Source organism: Strix aluco, chromosome 4 (assembly GCF_031877795.1).
Source record: "Strix aluco isolate bStrAlu1 chromosome 4, bStrAlu1.hap1, whole genome shotgun sequence".
Classification (NCBI taxonomy): Eukaryota; Metazoa; Chordata; class Aves; order Strigiformes; family Strigidae; genus Strix; species Strix aluco.
The window spans coordinates 106,173,489-106,196,511 of NC_133934.1; the positions used below are offsets into that span (position 1 = coordinate 106,173,489).

Below are 23,023 nucleotides of genomic sequence, written 5' to 3' on the forward strand. Positions count from 1 at the left end.
AGTTTGATATTTGAAGACGCTACTCTTTCTTTTTAGCTGGTGACTTCTGTTTAGCCCTTAGAATCATTATTCACACATTTTTTTAGGTTGAATGTGTGGGTTCTGGTTAGGCTATGTTAGAAGTGAAGTCATGATTGTGAAAGCTGCATGACTGTCTAGTGTGCAGCACCTTTTAGGCATCCCTGGTACATCTTGGTTCACTTACTTGATGTAACTTACCCCTAATACTAGAACAGTCAGAATTGTCATCAGGTATCCTGCTCAGCTATTTAAGAAATGGAGCCTAACTCTATGCTGCTATTCAGTAACCTATCTTATTGATTTAAGTACTTGGTTTTGAAGCAAGTTCCAGTTTTATTCAAAAAATGTAATGCAATGTAAAGTTTGGGATTAAACAAAGTATGGTATGAAAAAGAAAAGCATCCTTTTTGGTCCTTGGGCAGGGACAGGAAGGTCATGTATAGACAGAGATCATTAGCAGGAATGATAGGCTTGTATTTCAGTCTCAAAGTTCTCATGTGGCTTCTGATGCCCACAGGCTTCGTGTGCCAGGATCCAGGCCAGCGGTCAAGCCGGACCATTTATCATTCATCTGAATCTGTCAGGAGAAATACATACCAGAAGCTGCAGGTAAGTGACTTCAACAAGCCAGAGCTGAGGGGATAGCATGAAAGTCATTCTCACTGAATTTGTCTCACAAGGTGAGAGCGCCAACAAGTGAGTGAGGTTATCTGGATTTCTGGCATAACTACAGAAGAGACTCAAGGAATGCACCAGAGCTATGGGCTCTTCAGCCACTTTTGTTTTGCTGTGAGCAACGAGCTTGCAGAACCCTAGAGCTTTGTGAATGTCTCCAAGACCTCCTTCTAGTCATAAAGAGCTTTTTGCATTTGACATTTAAGGCTTCTTTCCCGTTCACTCCTGGAATCTCTCACTTCCTTTCCTGTGGATCCTTGGACTGAGGTGTCATGTGGCTTGCTGTGACTCTCCAGTTACCTTTTCTGCTGAGATAGTGCTTTCTTAGCACTGCAGTGCTGAAGGGCAGTTGTTCTCTATCCTTTTTGGCTATGAGATGGATTCCATAAATATCTGTGGAAGTGGAGCACTCACTAAAGGCAGGGAGATCCCCTATGTCATTTGGACTTTCAAATGCATTTCTCCTCAGGCAAATAGACAAGTGGTGTATCCTGACACTCTGCAGCTGATGCATATGCTCCTGTGAGAGACCTGTAGCATGGCTGTGTAGGTCAAGTTCAGTTAGGAAGTGAAAAGTCATTTTTGTTCGGTGACAGAGTACCAATACACTGTCCATTTTGGTACAGGGAAAACTCACAGAAATTACAACATTTTGATTCTTGTATAACTTGGAGTTTTGAGTCACTAGGAGAGAGGTGAATAGCTGGTAAGGTGAGATTTGAGTATTTATAGGATGCATGGCTAAGTCCAAAGCTTTTAAGTCTGATTTAATAGATATGGTTTCATACAGATCCCTCTGACCATAAAGTCGCTCTTTGTGGCAGACAAAAAGGTATGTCAGATAAATTAGGAACCATTCTAGAAAAAGTAACGTTCTCTCTTAGAGTAATGTGATCAGATCCTGATGATCTGATCTCTCTTATCTGAAAAAAATTACACAAGACAGTCTCAGAACATTGAGCTGTTGGGAAGCATTGAATTTTAAGGAGGCTTTAAACTTACAGATTTATTTTGCTTAAAAAAACACAAATAGGTGTAAGGCCTGGCCAGTTGAAACGTGCAAAGATTCATATGACAGAGAAGTGGTTATGAGATGGGATTAATTTTTCTTTTGGGACAGGTGTCTCCCTTACCTGTGTTTACCATGAACAGGCTTCTAATCCAGTGATAAAGTTTTATAGCATGTTTTTCTTAAGTACCTAAATGGAAATCCCATGGCTAAATAGGTGTACAGATCTCTCCATGGTTGGGGAATGGTTTGGCCTGCTCTTTGCTGAATGCATTTTATCTTAGATTGCTGGATCTTTGATACTGTGTTCCCAGTCTCAGTTGCAAAGGGTACTTTGAACCTCTTTTTTCTTAACTCCTTCGTGATGTCTTAAGTTTTGATAGTTCACGTAGGCCATCTTTAATCATTGTAAAAGCTGCTTCTTGGGAAAGAAATGCTGATACCAGCATTCTTGATCAGGAGATAGTTACTCTTTTTTCTGAGTTTCACCAGACTGGACTGCAAGTTCCTTGCTCAATTTCTTTGGTTTGACTCTCTGAGCGTTTCTTCCTCTAGGGAAATCGACAATTTAGCTGCTTCCTTTGTAACTTATTGTTGATTTGGGTTGGAGCTCTTTCAATTAATCATAATCAATAAAGGGACCTTGACCTGTTTTGTATAGACCAACTCTAGAGAAGAACTTGGCAGTAGTACAGCTAGAAGTGATAGATAGGTCTCTTGAGAATCCTTTCTGACACCATTTGCTCCTCTTGGTCATTGGAGAGGAGGAAGGCAGCCTGAATACCACTGAAGGCAAGAAAAATCTAAGCAGTTATGATAATAGTTTTATTTTGAATCCACCCCTGTCATTAAAATGGTTTTGCTTGTAGGCCTGATGCCAGATGAGTAATACAGGGTACTTTTTGATATCATGCTGATGTTTCTACACCTGTTGTGGAATGTTAAAGAGCACTCTCCACAAGAACTGGAATATTGTGTTGAGATTTTTCAGGATTTTTCATCTAGAATTTCAGGATTTTTACTAGTTTTTTACCCCCTGTGTTCTATGGACAATTCTATTTGACAACACCTGTTTCTCCTTAATATGTAGCTATTGAATATTTTCCTCTGGGTGACTCTTATCTTACAAAAATATGAATTTTGGTCATGAGTGTTGAGTTCATTCATCCATTCTGCAGAGCTCTTTTCTGTGTGCTTTTGAAAATTATGTGTATGTCCAGACACATTCTGCACAGTTGAGCACATCTGAGGTTAGGATTAGTGCTGCGTTTGGAATGGGGACAGGATACGTTTGTGGAGGATATGAGGAAGATCTGAACCGAGATGATAGAAGCTGTTAGCTGTACATCTGGACTTCAGAATACCCTTTTGCTTTAGGGTACTCACCACTCCTCTGCAACTTGGACAGGGATGATAGTGTCTTGGAGAATACAAGGTTTTTATTCTCTTTGTTTGTCTTTTGCAGCGTCCTGTGTCTGCACAGTTGCAAACTGCAAACACCAGATTGGTAAGTACCCCTCAGCTCCCTTCACTGATATAAGGGATGCAATTTCAAATGTTACCTTGTACAATACTTTTGGTGCAATTGGTCCCAAAATATATTTTACAACTTGGTAGTCTGGTGTGGGGGGAAGTCAACAAGGAAAGAGGAGATGGATAGGCACTGGTGTATGGTTTCCATGTGGGCAAGAGCAAAGGTTGGAATAACATTTACATCAGTTCTAGCAGCTTAAAAAAAACAGTAGGTGAGGTATGCTGAGAATGAAGGTCAGATGGGTCAAATCCCTCCAAGTTTTTTAAGTCTACAGGTATTTCCGAAGTGCATTTTAAATAGGATATAGTTGTTTAAAGATAAAGTTGTCACTCTGGTCCTCAAATAATGAAGACAGTGGCAGCACAGTGTTCTGGATTTAGTAGGTCATTGAAAAGGAAAGTGCAAAAACAAAGAGCTGGTGAAAGCAGCAGCGAATAGGAGTGTCCCACCAATAGAGAGGAGGAGGAGGAATTTTTGTCTTGTGTACTACAGGGGATGGAATAAGTCTGAATGAAAAGGATAGCACAGGTGAATCTGTATTGACAAAATTCAGGTGGCCCTGTAAGAGAAGTAATTATTTTCTGTGAGATAGTCATCTGAAGGAAACTGCAAAAATTTGAGAGTGAACTGGGTCAAAATAGGGTATTCTGAAGATATAGATAAGGATTTCTTAAAGGTAATGGAAAAACGTAGAACTATCCTTAGCATAAGTCAGACTGATCCACCTTTCTACACGTCATTTTTGGCACCCTCCTTGCAAGCCATATGGACAAGTCAATGTTAGTTTACAGTTCTAAGCACCTGGCTGTGTGGGGACACGGTAAGCATTATTTTGCTGCAGGGCTTCCTGCATGAACATAATAGTGATGATTCTCATTTTTTTGGGGGTTTCCCAGCAGGAAGAAAGGTAGGGACAGATGGAATCATCTTGGGAACGTATAAATTCTATGCACTGCAGTTTATGTCATTCTGTGTAAGTTTAGCTGAGGCTAAGAGAAAAGAGTCTTATTGAATAATGAGGTTTCATAGAGAATAGGAAGGGTCTTTGTGCCAACAGCTGTCAGTGCTTAGTATAATTAGAATCATGATGTGGGAACCAGAGATGCTTGCAGAATTTGGAGATAAAACGAAGTGGTTGGATTTATCTATGCTTTAAAGATAAGCTGGGTCAAAGAGGAAACAAGATCTTTGTGAAGTTAGAGACATTTCTGTGCTACAGCCAGAGAGAATTCTGAAGTGAAACACTGAAAAAAATGTTTGTGCAGGAAGCTCAGTAAAGTTAAAGTTTTTCTCTAGCATTTAGACAGTATTGTGGTTTGTTCTCAGGTAGGAGCCAGAGCTGCCAATACATAGGCATACATTTTCTGTTTGTAATCAATGAAATAATCTCCATTGTAACGAGACAATGGAGATGATTTCACTGAAGTATTTCCTTAGTAAAGGAGGTCATCTGATAGGATGAAAAATTTTCAGTAATACTCTCTTTGAGCAGCAATTCTCACATGATGATAGTTATGGTAGTGTCAGGAAATGTTTTTTTAAGAGGAGGTTACATAGCAGGAGATTTTAGAGGAAGTTGTTGTGCAAAGTTGTTGAGCTGTGCTTTTGAAATGGAGGAAAGCTTAGGAAGAAAGACTAAAAGCCCTTCAACTTAATACCATCTACAGCATCAAGCAAACCTGTTTGACTACTGACATTTTTATTTCTTCTGCAAATGCTTGTGTCTTCTACCTTTCCATCCAGATTGTCTCATTTTCTCTTGTTTTATTTAATCAGTTTTCATTAGGCTTAACAAATGTTGCAGCTGGCACCTGCTATGTCTGTTTTCTCTTTGGATCTTTCTGTGCCATTCACTGCAGCGTAACCCATTCTAGTGTAATGCCTATTTTGCAGTTGCTTCATCTGCAGATTCTGAATAGCTGCTTGCGATTTCTAATGAAACCAAGAATGGAATTCAATTCCAATAGTCCTTACGAATAAAGATACAACCTGATCTTGCCGTGAGTTTATTTGTATCTGAGCAGTATGGGATATTCCCCTGGGTTTATCCAGCTCAATGTTTCTGTCATATTTTTCTCTTTTTTTTCTTGATTAAGGAGGCTCTCTGTGCATTCTTTGCTCAGTATAGTGCTAAATTTGAATTTTGTATAAGGGCATGAGACCTCAGCTAGACTCTTAATGCTGCTTTTACAGGGGTGGTTTATCTGAACTGGGCCTAAGACCAGCTAAAATGTACTTGAGAACATGTTCAAAGATTTCAGTCTGGCTGGGATTTCAAGATTTTATAATCCTGCTTATTTGAAGACACTTTGAATTCCTGTCCTTTGTTAGAATTGATCAGGATTGCCTATCAGGTTAAGAATGAACTTGGAGAGACTGTCTGCAAATTATGTCTTATTTTTAAAATTTGCATATGTATGCAAATTTGCATGATGTATCTGTGTACATATACAAGATCTGTCAGGTGTGAGAAGTAGCAAGTTGAGATCCAGCAGTATAGTAACAAAAGAATAACAGGTGGTGAACTGAATTTTTCACTTTTTCCCTGCAGCTTTATCTCATCAGTAGATTACAGTTCTGTTCTAGTGTAGCAACACAAATGGAACAGAGAATCATGGTTCTGGTACCATTGAGGTGTGAATCCAAGTGTATTTAGGGCCTGTGAGTGTGAATACTGGCTCTAGTGCCAATTGGGTGAAGATTTTTCTGTATTAAATCCTGACTTTGGTGCTTTTGGGTGTGTCTCATGTTTTTCTGGAAGGGACCAGGGTGTAAATACTGGCACTGATGCCTGAATTGTGAGTCCTGCTGTGCTAAAAACTAGGAGTGTGAATACTTACATTTAGTGCCCGCTGGGGTGTAGAGTCTTCAACAGCTGGAGTGTGGAATTGTGAATTCTGGCTGTAGTACTCTGGAGCGTAGATTCTGCTGGGAACAGGATCCTGGAATTTGAATGTAACTTTTTTTAAAGTAAGTTGAGAGAGGAAAAGGGAAAAATCTGAATTCATACTGTCTCTGCAGCGTACTCGTCCTCTCTCTGCCAGTGATGCTGAAATTAAAAACCCAGTGACCTCAGGCAGGGAAAAAGCAACAGGAAGGCAAAGCAGCTCTGTACTAGGTCTCTCTATGGAGGAGGTAAGTAGGCTATTAAATATCTTTTATTTACCTTGGCTTTCATGCAATATGTGGGGTTATTTGCTCAGCAAAGAGTAAGTACATGTATATAAAAAACATGACAGAAGAAGTATAATTTTTGAAATAGAACTGCTGAGTTTTACTGCTGGTACTGCCCTTGCCTTCAGTTGTGCCAGGCATACGTATGTGCTCCAAGCACTGATAAACTTCTTCAGAATTTAAATGGAAGATGAAATTGCTTACAAATATCATGTGTACCCAGCCCACTCCCAGGACTGCAGTAATAGTCTTGTCCTCTGAAACTTAGAGATTTTTCTAGGTTCATTTTTCATTGTATGTATTTTCCTGGTTATTTTTTTTTCTTTTTTTTATTCCAAGATAAAAGTACTTCGTCGAGTGAGAGAGGAGAATGAACGGAGAGGAGGCTTCATCCGGATATTCCCTACCCCATTAACGTGGGACCTTTATGGGTAAGAATAAGAATCCAATAGGATGGCTCAGTGTTGCACTGATGCTCTGTGTTGAGGGATATTCTGTGTTAGGTATATGTAGATCAACCAGCTTAGCAATCAGAAGGACACATATTGAGGGTTCTGGTAGAGTTTATTTTAGTATTGAGGATGCTACTGCTTTGCCTAACTGTATCTCATGGAAGGCTATCAAGTATTGTTTCTGATGTTGTTTTTCTGTCAGAATAAAAATGTCTTCACTTCAGATAATCCATTCCTGCTTTCTGCTTTTACATCCTAGACCTGCACATAATGTGTACTCTGTCATTAGGCCGTAAACACAATATCCCGTGAATGATACTATATTATGCTTTTCTAATTTTTTTTTCTAGTCTGTAATGTTTCTCTGTGTCTCTTGCCTCACCAGGAGCTTCAGCTGAGAAGTGATAGCTCTCCTCCTTTCTTCTTTTCTGTTATGGTACAGCATATTGGCTCAATCCACTTCTGGGATCTTTTTTATAGATCATTTATTTCTGTATTATGTTGCCTTTCACTGTGTTGAGCTCATCTTGATACATCTTGTATTTTGTTTTTCTAGATCCTTTTTAGAGCACAAGACATCAATGAACTACATGTTGGCTACACGTCTGTTTCAGGACAGGTAGAAAGCTTTTCTATTCGGGAGGGAGGCAAAGGGCACAAACAGCATGAAAAGGATTGATTTCTCACTTATCCAATGTTATAAACACTGGTCTGTGATTTGCAAGGCTGGTAATAGTTGTACATCTCTTCATTGCTGTGCCAGTGACCATGAAGGTTTCTCATGTTTTCACATGTTGCGCTTATGAATCCAGGTGCAAAAAAGACAATACACAAAAGGCATGGGAGTCATTGGAGTAAAAAGATGACTATAGACATGAAAAACCTTCAAGCACCTAGGTTTCTCTGTGAAGGGATTATAGGTGGTCCTTATTTACCTTATGTTTCAAATTTAAAGTCACCTTAGAGCTTGTCCTCATATAAAGTAAGCACTGAAATTTACTCCAGAGATTTAGTAACCCTATTTCTTGACCTGTGGAAGCATGATCTGATGCCTCTTTGTCTGGATTGTGCTTGGGTAGAAGTGACAGTTCATGCTGCTAGCTGAACTTCCGCTGAGAGCTGTATGCAGTATCTTTTACTGTGTTTTAACACCCTTCTTTCTCAACAGTTTTTCTTATCCAGATTTGAGATCCACAATAAAGTAACTGCAGAGTAAGGATAAGGTTGCTGACTGAGGAAGCAATATTTACAGAAGCTCTTCCTGCATCAGCACTGTACAATATTTCTTTTTTCTGTATACTTTCAGGGATATGTCTAGAGGGTAGCTCCAAATGACACATTCTCCAATTTAAGCCATATAGCTGCAAGCATCAGTTGTAGAACAGCTGCTCAGATTTCCTCTTTTGGAGCCTTTTTTTTCTCCTTTAAGATAGAACTCACAAGGGATTCTGTAAATTTGGCCTTTTTATTGTACATACAAAAGACTTCAGAAGCTTTTTAATCCAGTCGATGATCCAGAAAGGAAGGTAATTTTTGCCTTTTTTCCCTTTGTAGGGGCAAGATGAAAAGAGACTTTATCACTGGGAGATCCCGGTAAATGGCTTCTTAATTAAATAATTTGTACTTAGTAGGATTTAATCTAGATTTAGATTTCCACAGCTTCCATCTTCCAAGTGCGAGGTCAACACCTTTTCTACCTGAAATCTGTCGAACTAATTTTAGAAAAGTAAATACAGTGACCAAAGAATATCCCAGCATGTGGAGAGCTTAAGTTTTGTTGGATTGGACCTTAAAATTGCTCCTGTTAGGCTTCCTACTTTGGCATGCCTACCATATTCATAAATCTCATCATTGAGCGCTCTCAAAAGATCCCATAATGCATAGGGTTCTGGACTTCATATACCCATATATTCACTTTGCTAGATCTAAAAAATAAATGGAGCAACAGGAGATTTCTGTGGATGTTCCCACTTAGATCATAAAGATCTTTGTGCACTGGCAGAAAGTTATGTTTGTCTCCCTTAAGGAATCTGGCAGGGCTCCTTCTCCATTGGTTTAGTCAAAACTTGTAGAAAGGTTGTCATTTTCCATGTTAAATTTCTTATCTCTGACCAAACAGTGAAGAACAAGCTGTCTACATAAAATGTTCAGAAGAGCGGACTCCAATCTGTGTGCTCCCTTCCCACTCCTCTCCACTGTTTTGTACTCTTGCAATTCAATTTTCCATATTAATTGTGCCTTGAGCTGCTGCATGATGTACAGGTGCTGCTCAGTCATGAAAGCATGACACTAGATAAATGTGTTTTGGGGCTTTGAGAGATGATATTCTGTAAAGTACTTGCAAGACTCCCTTCGAACATTTGTAGGCTTTAAATAGAGCCAAGTTAGACTGATCATAAGTATTTCTTCCCTGTGTCAGGAAAAGTGTTTCTTGAAGAAATTTAATCTACTAAGTCTCTTGTGTCATCAAGGAGAGGAGTATAAAGGAAGATTGAGGATGTCTCTGTATTATGCTTCCCAGAACAGATCTTAATGGAAGACTGGATATGAGGCTGGAAGCTGTAGACTCTCATGCTCTCTTTTATGAGAGAAAGCTTGTTTCACTGGAGTTACGGAAGCGCCGGCGATGTCATGGCAAGTCTAGAGCAGCACGGACAAGATCATCAGGTATGCATGGCTAGAGTCCTAGGTGAGCAGCTAGTGAAAAACAAGCAAGCAAGGACCTTTTCATTTGAAATGTGGGTGAATGGAGTTGTTGTGGCCATTGTAGTCCCTAGAGGGGTTCACAGGTTGAAGTTAATAGTTTTCAAGTGTTAATAGTTTTCACTTCATTCCTCTTCTGAGATTCCTGCCTTCTTAGTGCCTAGAATTTCATTGCCACCATTCCACATCCCCATGTACATGACTAAAGGTAATCAGTGTTTTCTTGAAGATGAGCTTGCAGTTACATTTTGGGTACAAGAATTCAACAGTTTATGTGCCTCTATAGTCCTCCAGCTTTTCAGAGAAAGATGAAAACCTGTGACCTTCCAGGCTGGCTCTCCTACACAGCAGTAACTCTAAGCTGTTGGAAAGAGAGAAAGCCTTCTTATCCAAGCTGATGTGGGAAAAACTTAAAAGGGTACAGAGGTGAATGATCCTCACAAGTGTCTGTTCCTGAAGCCATTATCTAAGCTCTTTCTAGTAGCTATGTAGTACTGACTGCAGTGGGAGAGATTGTATGTTACAATTTTTGGTGCTATGTATGTGATTTGGTGCTAGGTATGTGATCTTTATTGGCACATGTTGAAGTTTAGATTTCGTAGCTTTGGCTTTTCTGACACACAAAAATATAAAAAATGAGTATATATGTCAAGTATGAGTGCATATATATGTCAGTATATATGTAAGAATCAGGATAAAATACAGGAAAATGCCTTTGTCTCTTCGATATTTTTTTGTTTGTAAAGTTAAGACAAGAATCTTGGTCAGTCTTCTCTGATATTGGGAAAAGGGGCTTCTCAACTGTTTGATACACAAGCAGAAAGACAGAAGGAATAATAAAGGGCTGCCATACTTAAAATGCTATTCTAATATGGTGGTGTTCTGTCCTTCTAGCAGAAAAGAGTTTAAAAGTAAACCAAAGTGTATAAATAGCAGGACAGGCTTCCCTACTTCTTTTTTTCTTAACCAGCATCAGTGATTTCTCCTCTACTACAGGGACATCAGAACCAACAAAGCTGTCTCTCAAGTCAGACACAGAAGGTGAGGAAGAAGCAGAGGTGGATGAAGATGAAGAGCTAGATGGAACTGTTGGCTGTCTTTCGGACACCCAGGTGAAAAACAAGCCAAAGCTCTCTGACTTGGTGAAAACTACTTGTAAGGAGAGGTTGCCAAAAAAACTTGACAAGAAAACTGGAGATGGAGGAGAGCTGTTTCTTCGAAAAACAGACTCAGAACCTCAGTTTAACTTGCTGCAGATTCTTCAAAAGCATGGAAACTTGAGGTGAGAGATTTCTGCATATTGCCTTGAGTTTTGACTAGCAACTAATATTGGTTAAAATATGGAGGATGTACACTTAGTGCCACATTATGAAGGAGTGTGAGGAGATAAGAGGACCCTAGAGAAAGAGACCTGGATTTTTGTCTAACTGTGGGTTGCCTTAACAACTAGTTGGCACAGAAGGGAGGTAGTTTGCCTAAATGCCTGACCTGTTGGATCAGTATAAAGCATAAGCCATAGCTTCCTTTGCTATTCCTTAATCTGGTGATGTAAGCTGTTCTTTGGTCAAATTGGGCTTCTAAAATGCCTCTCTGTCTTAATGCGGGATGCCTGCTATTAAATTCTAAAATCTGTTTTTTCCTTCTTTGCATTTCCAACAAAGTGGGTATAAACATATGTTAAACTATTCAAGAAAGGTTGGATAGGAATGCCTTGGTGCTGCCTCTCCGTAAAATTAGTTTTCTTATTTCTGTGCTTTTATTTTTGGTGATAGAATTTTTACTTCTAATAATAATGTCTGCTTAGACTCATCACCTCCTGAGAGCAGGATAGGAGATCTTTGAGAGTGACAAGTTACTGAAACATCTCATTGCCTGCTGTTGAGTATGACACTGTAGAGCAGAGTATGTTCTGATGCATGGCTCTATTGCTTGAAAAAAAATGAGAGGTGCTGGAGGAGATTCTATAGAATAACAACAACCAGGGTCCTACTAAATGTTCAGAAGCATGATCCTCCCCTTAAATGTGAGTAGTAAAACTGTCTGTCTGCAGATGGACAGGAAGGGCAAAAAGAAAGACTGATCATTTATGTTTGTGTAAGAGGATTTTTATATCTTCTAGATAAGCAGCATTATGTTTTCTGTGAAAAATGTCCAAAGGTAGAGAAAGTAATTGTTGCTTGTAGTTGTTTTTTTAGTTTAGTTTCTGAGAGAATTTGGGGATTGTTCTGTTGTCTTCTTGTGGCAAGGACATTTGCTGTTGTGACAGGGAAGATTTTGAAACCTGTTTTGAGGACGACCATAGCAATGCTGTCATCTACCTATATATAGAACTGAGTCCTGCCAAGAACGTAAGCTCTGTCTGGTGTTCCTGGCAGAATCTTGCTTAGCACCCAGTACTGTTGGGATTCCCCACAGAAGTGTGTAAGGCTTGTGGTGACTTCATGTTCCAGGATTGTGCTGGGCTTGGCCCCATCTGATCTGTCATTGATGAAGACTTTGCTTGTGGGGTCAACAGGCAGAGGAGCTGAAGTAATGAAATTTTCATCCAAAAGAAATCAGGCCTGTTCCAGTAAGTTTTTGTAAGTGGTAGGACTTCTCTCTCTCCTTTAGTTGGCTAGAGAAATTGCCTCATTGGCCTTCCACGCATTGGGTGTTACTGATGAAGAGGTGACAGTCAAATGAAACATGTTCCCCCAACTGTGCCATTCCTAGGGAAGTAAAAAGAAAAGGAAGTTACTTGTTCCTGCATTTAAATCCTCAGATTTCAATATTCCACGCACTGGGGCAGAGGCAGTGTTATACAAGGGCCTTCTTCAGTTTCCCATTTTGTAATCACAGAAGTATCAGATGCAGGCAAAGAACTGTATTACTTTGCTGATGTTCGTAACGGGGGGGGTCCTTACTTCCTACCAGCACAAATCTTGAATTCCTGGCCACAAGATGTTTGAGTTACACCTAAAACAAACCTGGCAGCCCTAGAGAGCTCTCGGGGGAGGGAATTTTCTGATATATGGTGGCCTGATGTATAGAGTATTAGTTCTTAGTGAGGGTTCAGAGTGTTTTCCAGATGTTCCACACATGTGGGAAGAGAAGATAGGTGTGGTGACTAGCAGCATACAGAGCTCAGAGGTGTTACAAGGCCTGCTGTACATTCTGGAGTTCATTGGAAGACAGGAACTGTAACCAGGTATTTTTACCACATTTTAGTTACTGCAGTACTGGTCCAGCTATCCACAGAGGATGTTAGTTTGAGAGTCTTTTGAACTCACCATTTGCTTAGCCCCTCTTTGGGCCTGGCCTGGTCTTCCAGAAGCATCAAAAGTTAAAGATTAAGCAGATGCATGGATACTTCTAATGTGGTTTATTTTAACTTCAATTCTTACCTAAATTGATGGGTTGATCTCTATAAGTGCTACTATGTTGTATGATTTCTATGTAACACTGTAACAAAGTGTTCATGAAACTTACAGACATATAAGACAGGAAGACTAAATTTCTGGACTGAGTTTTTAATGAAATTTCAGGGACTCATGTACATGGGGTTATGAGGACCATATAAGTATCTGAGAATATTTCTAGGAAGCAGAGAACAAGAAGAGAAAAAATGCTGAGGTTCCTCAAGAACTAGTCTGAGGCTGATTTTAATAATCAATTCAAGAATGATACAAAATGTAGAAACGTGTTAATGAAATTTGGTGATGGAAAAGATTTGGGAGTTATTGCCATGAAAGCAAACTAGTGGAATAAATATGAGAAGAACTGGATGACCTTGAGGATAGGAATAGTATAACTAGGATGAAATTCAGTAGCACAAAGTGCAGGGGCGTACCTTTAAGAACTAGTAATTTACAGCAGGAATTCTATCAGCTGGGTGTTCATCAACTGGAAATTAATTATAAGGAAAAATATCTTGCATGCTTGTTGATCACAGAAGGTTTGCGAAGCTCTAGCTCATGCATGCATGAAAACACCAAATGTGGTCTAGGGTTTATCACCTGAGATACTTCTGAGACTTCATGTGGAATAGTGTATACAGTTGCTGACACCCATGTTCATGAAAGGTAAATCGTGACTGGAACAGGTGGAGATGAGCTGCTAGTCATGTCACCAGTGCGGGTGCTTTATTAGAATACCCTGAAAGATGTGGGTAGTTCACACTAATAAAATGAAAACTATGAAAGGATTTAATTGCTGTTAATAAATACATTCAAGGTAGGAGACCCATCAGGGATGAAATTATTTAAGATACAGGACAATGTTGGAGAAAAAAAAAGCAAATATAAACTGCTCATGAATGAAGTTAGGCTGGCTAGTAAAAGAAGGTTCCTAATTATTAGAACAATAAGTTCTGGAATAATATTCCATGAAAGTAATGGGTTGAAAACTCTAGTTTATTTTAAGATGAAACTTGATAATTTTATAGAAAAGATTAGGACATTGCTTGTGATAGAAGGGGAATCTGTCACTGACACTAAAGTCCATCTGCTTCGACATCCTTATGAAAAACAAAGGAGAAATAATGCTTGGCAATTCAAGGGGCAGCTTGTAGTGACTATGGGGAAAACTATGAGGAAGAATGGAGACTGGGAGAGCAGAATGTCAGAGGAGAGGGTTTAGGCCAAGATGACAATGAAGAGAATTAGGCAAAACTTTCAGCAATTTCTTTCAACACAGATGCATATGCTAAACTGACTACCATTGTGAGGGAATGAGAAGTGATGTGTCCCTCCCAGTCCTACCCCAGTCTTCTCCTCAGCTCATACTCACAGCTTCACAACATGTTCAGCCAGCTGCACAGCAGATTTTGCTGATGTTCTTTCGTTCTTCAGTGGTGCCTTGCTCAATGAAATTTGGCTTGTGTCCTTGGGCCAGCAGGGGAAGAGCTCACTTTCACAGATTTAATTCTTTCATTTCCAGTGGGAATTGCAGGGCCTTTGTTATAACTCTGGCACCAGTACCAAGCCCTTTATTTATTTTATGGTCTGTTGTTGTGGTGTTCAAAATGCTTGTGAAGACAGAGGCCCAAGAGAGCCTTGAATTTGGTTTTAAAATACACAGTTTTGCTAATGTTCATGTTATTGGCTTTTGGAGGAGAGTAGCTAAGGCTGTGAAAAGGCAAGGAGAGCGTTCCATTTTTAGAGATGAACTTAGAGAGTGTCTGCTGTCTTTTGTATCTCCTGCAATATTTACCCCGTCTTGGTGAACTGAAGGTCTCCTTGAAAATACTGGTGGGGTGAAGGGGTCCTCCTTCCCTTGAGCTTCAGCATTTGTGCACCTAGGAGGTCCCTGCTGACTGTACTTTAGTCCATAAGTTCTGCCTGACTGCTGTAATTCTTCCCATTACTACTCTGAAGAGAGCTGACTGATTCTTTTGGTCCACAGCAAAGTGCAAGCTCGCATGGCTTTCTCTGCCTATCTACAGCACGTTCAGTTGCGACTGATGAAGGAGGCTGGTGACCAGATCCAGAATCCTGCCTGGGCTGCCAAAGAGGATGAGCAAATGGTAAGAAGCTTTGTACTGGCCAGACTAAGAAGCCAAGCTGAAATCTACCTTGAGAGTTTTGAGGTCAGTTCCCGTCCTTGGAATAACTGAAGTCCAAGTGAGGTTATAGTTGTCTATCTTTGTACAGCTGCCAGTGCAGAAAAGGTAGGACTGCTGACTGACATCTGAGCAGCAACAGAGTAGACAGCTCTTAATGACTAGAGTGTGGTTGACATTCAAGATGCTCAGATCTTTCACTGATTCTCCTTCACTGATCTCTGAGCTTATGTGCTTTTGAATTCTTCTAAGATTCTTTAAGATTACTTGGCAGTATCTGGTTTCTGCTGTGTTAAACAAAGCATACATCTACTCAAATAGAACAGGTACCCAATTAAGCTTTTTCTCTGTTTTTGCCCTTTGTAGACATCTGTGCTTGGGAATCTTCTTTGCGTTCTAGATAGAGGGGGGGAAAAAAAAAGTAAAGCCACTGAGGAGAGAAAGTCACTTTCTAGCATAAGTGTTGTGGTTTTTTTTTTTTTAAAAAAAACATGAGGAATTTTTTAGGCAGTATTTGAAGGCCCTATATTTGATGTATATACATTTTAAAGAGTGCAGCAAGCCCAGATCCCTTCACAAACCTTCCTAAGAGAGTTTTGTACAGTAGGCTTTTGAGCTTTTTGCAAATCCAAATCTATTCTTGCTGAATGAATGTTACAGAGAAACAGTCAGTGCAGTTCAGAGATAAAATTGTGTGTCAAGAATAATCAGTCGACTCAGTGGAAAATGTTACCCCTGCTCTTTCCAAGTGGAAATTAAAACTGGCTTTTTGAGAGTCACTTTGTCTGCTGTACTGTGAAAAGTAATGTTTAAAAAAACAGATCAAACCAGCCTGGAGTAATGGCAGTGAGAGGCGAGCTGTGAAATCCAATAGTTTGGCTGTGAGGCTGCTCATTTATGCATTAGCAGAGCTCCTAACCAAAAGCAAATCCAGAGGGGAGACAGAAAGGGTTCAAAACACCCACAGGATGCATCTCGCCTTAGGATCTGCCTTGCCATATGTTTCCCCCACCAGAGGTCAGACAGACATGGTGGGGAATTGGAGTTACTTGGCTGTAGATGTAGTCCTGTGTTGCTCTGGAGAGGCTGTGGCAGTAGTATACATCCATGAAAAGTGATGATGGGACTACATCACTGTGGTGGAGATATCTGACCAAGATTCCCTTCCCTGTGATAGCACTGAGTGGGTTTTATGTCAGTACATGTTATCACAGCCTTCTTTAACACACCCCAAGTTGTTTTTTGGAAATGTTCTCCTAAGGTGTTGGACTTTACAGGTTTTTCTGTGTTGTTGCTGCTTTTTGCTGCTTGTGTTTTTTGTTTACCTGCCAAGCTTTTCAGACAAACAGTCCTCAAGTGTCCCCATTTCTGACCCACCTCAGACAAGGCACACCATTGTTCTTCTCCCCCCACCTCAGATTTGTAGGGTTATATTAAAAATGTACATTGCAGAATGCTTTTGCCTGCCAGTTGTCAGCTCATTTTCTCAGGACGGCGTGTTTAATTTTTGCCGGTCATTAGCTGCTGTAGTACCCCTGTTCTCTTCTCCCCACATCTTGCAGCTGGTCTATCATTAACTCCATCTCTCTTGCTTGCAGGAGCTTGTGGTACGCTTTCTGAAGCGAGCTGCCAGCAATCTTCAGCAGTCCTTGAGGATGCTGCTCCCTAGCCGTCGTTTAGGACTAAATGATCGTCGTCGGATCCTGGCTCACCAGCTGGGCGAGTTCATAATCTGTTATAACAAGGTGAATAATTTTTTTCTTGATTCTTCTTTTGGTAGCTCTTTTGGTTTCTTTTCTCTTCTTATAAAGTATCTTCTGTTGGCTGCTGTCATAGTCAAGACAGCAGGCTGGTTTAAAGGCTCTGTTCTGTAATTTACGTGGTTTGTTTGCAGTTGCGCATCCAGTAATGGTAGTTTATCTATGCAAATTGTAAGATAGACAACAGTATTACTACATTATTTACACAGTCTGGTAATCATGTGCATAGAAGTAAAAGAAGTGTTGAAATGAAGTGGAATTTAACTGACAGTTTGCTTTTTCTTTGGCTTGTCTTCAATTCTAGTTCTTTGTAATGGTTCTTTCCATTTCTCCCTATTTTTATGATGCTTTTTTAGAGGTAATTTTTTAATGCAGAACAGTATGAAATACATATTTTACCATTTGTTTAGTATACTAACATACTGAGGGACTGCTACCTATCTGTAGTATGGGACTCTGCATGCTCAGTGACAAGGAGAAGTAGGTCCCAATTTAAATAATTTTCACCTGTTTGGTTGTAGAATATGCTGTTCCTAGCATAGTGGTTTCTCGCTAATCCTTGTTTTGCAAGAACAGCTTCCCCTTTCCTTTGCCCCCTAGCATTTCTTTAGTGTTAGACAAGGGTAGTTTAAATTTTTCTTTCAGAGGCTGCTGTGCACACAGGCCTCCAAGCTCCTACTTGTTAGCAGAGGATGTTCACTTACATTACCTTCTCAAAACTGACATCTGGTAACTTGATCTGTCAAAGCAAGGTTGGTATTGAACCAAATCTGTTCCAGAGAGTGCCTTGTATGTCTAATGCTCACTGAATTCCTGTGTTAGGAGTAACCACAAAACACTCGGGTGGCTCTGTGGTGAGCGAAGAACGCAGCTGCTTTGGATATAATTTCCACTCAAATTGTATTCAAACATCAGGATTTTCTTCTAACTCTTGAGTAAATTCACAAAATAAAGCCATGTAACTGGTAGTAAAGCAGTGCATAAACATATTTTCTCAGTTAAAAAAAGTGAGAACAGATCACTTAAGGTTTTAGGATGTACACGTTCAAGCCATTGAGAGGCTCTTAGGCTATGAGGCTTTTTGATGTCTGATTCCAACATATAGATTTCTTTCATTGACTTGTAACTTCACATTTAGTAGAGGACTCCTACTAGCCATTATGTATCTTCTGTAATGATACAGAAGAAAAAATAATGCTTCCAGCAAACTAAGTAAAACAGATCACATATTGTCCAGACTTTTACTTCAATAATGAATGGTAGAGACTTGCCCCAGAGTGGCTTTTTCTTCCCACTCTTGAATTATCTTTCAGAAGATATATGCGACCCTTTTGCCTGGGAATGCTCAGAGTACCAGTAGGAAGCAGTTGAAGTGGAGGTCAAGTCTGGTCAGATAAAGCTTGTATGCCGGTATTGGTATTTTAGACAGGCCTGTAGAGGTTTTTTTATTAACAAAATCGTTTCTATCAATACAACCTCTTGTGTCAACAAGTTCTACTGGTGTAAAATAGAAACATCATTTATATCTGAGAGCTTGTTCCCATTCTCACACAAAAAAGGCTTACCATCTTTTATTCCAGTATATTTCAGTGCATAAATCCATATTTGCCACAGACTGTACTGTTTTACTTTCTTTGCTTTTGCTGGAGCAGTGTATTTTTGGTATGTAGATAAGCCCTCGGCAATTTGCTGCATGACAAGAGAAATTAACTCAAGAGGAGAACTCCTAGTTTACAGTAGGAAATGTGGATGCCTTCAGCAGACCTCCTTGGTTGAGTTTCTTTAACATAATTTTCTATTTTTGTTCTCCTTTCTTCCTAAATATCTCTGTTTGGGACAGATGCTCAAATAAAAGCTATTTTGACGAACTCTGCAGTTGTGACAGAAACAGCAGAAGTACAAAGGGGACCTAATATCTGTTATGAATGTTTGTTTTTTTTCCCCTCCATTCTTCCTTATGTCCCAGCAAAGAGTATATTTGAAGGAGCAGCACATATTTGTGAATACTTGATGTCTTCTCAGCAAATCAATTCTAATAAGTTATGTCAGGTGGAGGAATGAGGAGTTTAGTGTACGCTTGGCATGCTGTCTCTGGGGCTCTCTCTGTTTATCCACTGTGTTGCACATAGTGAAATACTTATAATTTGGCACTTTGGAGTTGATGTTCTTTTTTATTAGATCCCATGGAATTGTTTTTTGTCTACTCTGAGCTGTAGTTATGCCATGGAACATAAAGTAACTACATAGAGACACTTACTCATAACTGCTTATTAACAGGAAACGGAGCAGATGGTTCAGAAGAGATCAAAAAAGAAACAGGAAGAGGATGAAGAGGGAGTGAATCCTGAAGGTTTTCAGAACTTTATTACTACAGCAAGGTAGGAATGGATTTTATTCCCTTTGATAAAGGATTTCCCAACCCAGAAGGTGATGGAATTGTTCTAAAGATGATCTAATTGATCTAAAGGCCTCTAGATACGTTTATTGACTGTAGCTCCTGCTCTTGCTGGGGGACAGAGAACTTGTCTTTTCTCTTTTCTCTCTTCCAGCAACCAAACACTTGTAGCATCAGCATCTGGTGCATAGTGAAGGCATACAATAGATGTTTTGACTATTAAGTAGATTCCCAAAGGCAGCAGTGGTTGCCCTGGTCTGTGTAAATTTCAAACTGATGCTGGTGAGTTAATGGTCTCATTTTCTGTGATGCTGGAGCAAATGTGGCAGTACTTTGTAAGAAGAATGAAACTAGAGCTGCTTCTCAGATGGCCTTAAGCTGCTGTGGTTGAACAGTAGTTGTGGCTCTGGCTCTCAAGTTTCTGGTCTCAGAAACAAATCTCATGCTTGCTGCCTCTCTTCAGGAACTCTCCAGGTTCTTTCTGAGATGAGGAAGGAAGGGAGTTAGACTCCCTGTCTTCATCCTAGCCTCTTATTTGGCTTGCTAAGGCAGTTCAGTGCAAGCAGTTACTTTCACAGTGAAAAAGCAACATCTGCTAACTGTGCATGCTCTGAACTTTATCTGTCTTAAACTTACAAGAGTCTGGTAGGAAACGTATTTTGAAAATAGGTAAATACTCTTTAAGGCCTGTAGCATTGTATGCAAAACAATGGTATTATAGCTATCTGACTATGGAGAGGTCTGAAATTATTCAGTGAACTGGAATTATGCCCTCAAAGTCTCTTATTCTTGAGCACAAAACCCAATTCCTTTTGACTCCTTTATTTGACTCATATATGACATGCCTATATAGGCAAGGACCCCTGTCAACATCTGGACAGGTAGAGTTCACCTGCCTTCTTAATGCCCTTCTATCTTCTCTGGGAAGCTTGACTGTCACTGCTTCTTTTTCATTATCAATTATGGAACTGTTTTTCTTTTTTCTCTGTTTGGATAGCTCTCTTAGTGACTGATTTAGAAGTGGGTGATAGCTGAGGCTCCTTAACTAAGTTCAGGAGGTTTCACAGTCTCTGATGCTACATTCTCATGAAAACAATGGATTTTACATTTTGCTAATATGATTGATGGAGTCATTACTGCAACAGATTTACAGGCTCCAAGGAAAATCTCGCTGCTTTTCGGATAGAGTTCTGTAAAAGAATGATATGTGTGACTACCATATACCATAGCATCTACTCCTGTCAACAAAAATGCAGATTACATGAGCCCATGGCATGCTCTTGGTTCTCTGACATCTCTGGCTACTAAAATGACTGTTCCCTCCTAGGGCAGGTCATTTTGCTTTTTGCCAGAAATGCTAGGAGAGAGCTGTTTGGGGCAGAACTGCATACTTGTCTGTTTCCATGTGTTGTGGTTTAATCCCAGCTGGTAACCTAAGCACCACACCAGTGCTCGCTCACTCCCCCCCCCAGTGGGATGGGGAAGAGAATTGGAAGAGTAAAAATGAGAAAACTCGTGGGTTAAGATAAAGGCAGTTTAACAGGTAAAGCAAAAGCCGTGCCCACAAGCAAAGCAAAACAAGGAATTCGTTCATCGCTTCCCATCGGCAGGCAGGCATTCAGCCATCTCCAGGAAAGCAGGGCTCCATCATGCGTAACGGTTACTTGCGAAGAAAAACGCCATCACTCAGAACATCCCCCACTTCCTTCTCCTTCCCCCAGCTTTATATGCTGAGCATGACATCACATGGTCTGGGATATCCCTTTGGGCAGTTGGGGTCAGCTGTCCTGGCTGTGTCCCCTCCCAGCTTCTTGTGCACCCCCAGCCTCCTCGCTGGTGGGGTGGTGTGAGAAGCAGAAAAGGCCTTGGCTCTGTGTAAGCACTGCTCAGCAATAGCTAAAACATCCCTGTATCATCAACACTGTTTCCAGCACAAATCCAAAACATAGCCTGGTATGAGCTACTATGAAGAAAATTAACTCTACCCTGGCCAAAACCATCATACCGTGTTATTGGCTACCATGCCATCATGGCTTGATGCACAGTCTAGGCTGGGGCTGGAAATTTTTGCTGGACCATCTGCCTGAATGATAAAGAACAGCAAAAGCCAGTTTGCCAATGATCAGACAATTTCTAGCAATGATATTTCTGCTTCTCATGAAGTATCAGGTGTGTTTGAAAACTCTGATATCTGACACTACTTTGCACTGTGCTTGAAGCTTAAATCAGTGAGCTAGTCATTTGGGGCCAAGCAAAGGGGATAGATTTCCACTTTGAGTGTTTGTTCTGAAGTACAGTGAATGCAACACAGGAGAAAATAGGTAATAAGTGTTGTCACTTAATAATTGGGATTGTCTCATTGACTCTCTAACTTTGGTGTCACATGGATGGCATTGTGTTTAGTTATACATGTGCTACAAGCATTGCTTCTAAACATTCTCAGTGCAATGTAAAAGTATATACTTACGCTGGTAAATTCACTTAAAAGCGTAAAATAACTTTCCACCACCAACAACTTTTCATTCTTACATTTCCTCTTCACCTCTGTTCTCGCTGACTTGGGAGAAAACGTGAACTTTACAGCATGCCCTGGAGGTCCAAATTCCAGCTTTAGACATTGCTTTTACCAAAGCTCAGGCTAGCTAAGACCAGTACAAGTGTGATATGCGGAGGACATATTGAAGGATTATAATTTCTGCTATATAAATTTATATTCCTGTGTTATGTTTTCTTGTAGTGTTACTGGCACTATACTTCTTGCTTTTGGTGTTTGATCTGCCCTATACCCACTTTCTAATGCCGAAGCAACACTATAAAGCAAAAGGAAAGCATGTTAGATATCAAAACAATTAGAATTACAGCTTGTGCAAGCTCTAATATGAATGGCCAAGTAACTGATACTGGTTTGGGACCAATAGACACTTGGGACATTGGGACAGTTAACTCTCTTCTTGTAAAGAAAACAAGAAATGTATGCAAGTTTTGTGAGGTTCACAAAAATATTGAATGTTCTGTTTGTCCTGCAGTTTTGGCTAATTAACAAGCTCTTCCCTCCTCTTCCCTCTTCTCCCCCCACTGCTGAACTGAAACTACTGATGATGACTATGAAACAGAGGCTGAGCTGAGTTCTCATGAACAAGGTAGCTGCTTGTTCTAGAGAGCACCTGGGGAAGATTCACAAATTTAGCTGTGAACTGAATCTCTGTTGTTAAGCTGATCTCCCCAGAAATGTGTCTGGAGTTTCCACTTGCTCTTTATTTACCCTGGGAAAGCTCCTGAATGCCTTGGATTTTCTACCTTATAGGAAAATGTCATTTCAGTGGGAATCTCAGGTTTAAGCAAGGCATGTTCCTTTCTTTCTGCTTTTACCCTGCAGAACTGAGAAAATCATTAGCTTGTTTGGCCTCACCTTTTTTCCCACTTCCCTCTTCAGTCTCCTTATCATTTCTTGTCTTTGATTGTTACATGAATGCAGAAAAGCTTAGAATCCTCACTTATGTCCATTCTTCTCTTTTTATTGTAGTGAAAGTGACCTGGAGGAAGTGCTGACATTTTACATGCACAAAAACAAGTCAGCAAGCGTCTTCCTAGGAACAAACTCCACAAGCACAAAACCCAGCAACACCAGTAACCAGTCAGAGAAACAGCCTCAAGGAGGTAAGTTTTGCAGACAGTTCTGAGATGATGTTGTCCAGACAAATCCAGTTTAACTTCAGTGTGTGGAAAGAGAACAACCCCTCCAGAACGTTATTGAGGTTTCT

General features: G+C 40.1%; 1 protein-coding gene across 10 annotated transcripts in view; it reads left to right on the forward strand.

The window, feature by feature from the left end:
• TTLL5 (tubulin tyrosine ligase like 5) overlaps positions 1 to 23,023 on the forward strand; it is a 136,599-nt gene that overhangs the window by 37,225 nt on the left and 76,351 nt on the right. For 9 of the 10 annotated variants that reach the window (XR_012623305.1, XM_074824767.1, XM_074824772.1 and 6 more), the window contains 12 exons: positions 539 to 630; positions 3,171 to 3,212; positions 6,261 to 6,374; positions 6,753 to 6,844; positions 7,422 to 7,484; positions 8,420 to 8,458; positions 9,387 to 9,532; positions 10,565 to 10,850; positions 14,951 to 15,071; positions 16,706 to 16,852; positions 19,145 to 19,245; positions 22,786 to 22,919. Coding sequence is in view for 9 of the 10 variants with exons in the window: in XM_074824767.1 (XP_074680868.1) it covers positions 539 to 630; positions 3,171 to 3,212; positions 6,261 to 6,374; positions 6,753 to 6,844; positions 7,422 to 7,484; positions 8,420 to 8,458; positions 9,387 to 9,532; positions 10,565 to 10,850; positions 14,951 to 15,071; positions 16,706 to 16,852; positions 19,145 to 19,245; positions 22,786 to 22,919 (1,377 nt within the window). In the remaining variant the exon portion in view is untranslated. The remainder of the gene's footprint in view (positions 1 to 538; positions 631 to 3,170; positions 3,213 to 6,260; positions 6,375 to 6,752; positions 6,845 to 7,421; positions 7,485 to 8,419; positions 8,459 to 9,386; positions 9,533 to 10,564; positions 10,851 to 14,950; positions 15,072 to 16,705; positions 16,853 to 19,144; positions 19,246 to 22,785; positions 22,920 to 23,023) is intronic. The other variant, XM_074824768.1, reaches the window with a different exon arrangement.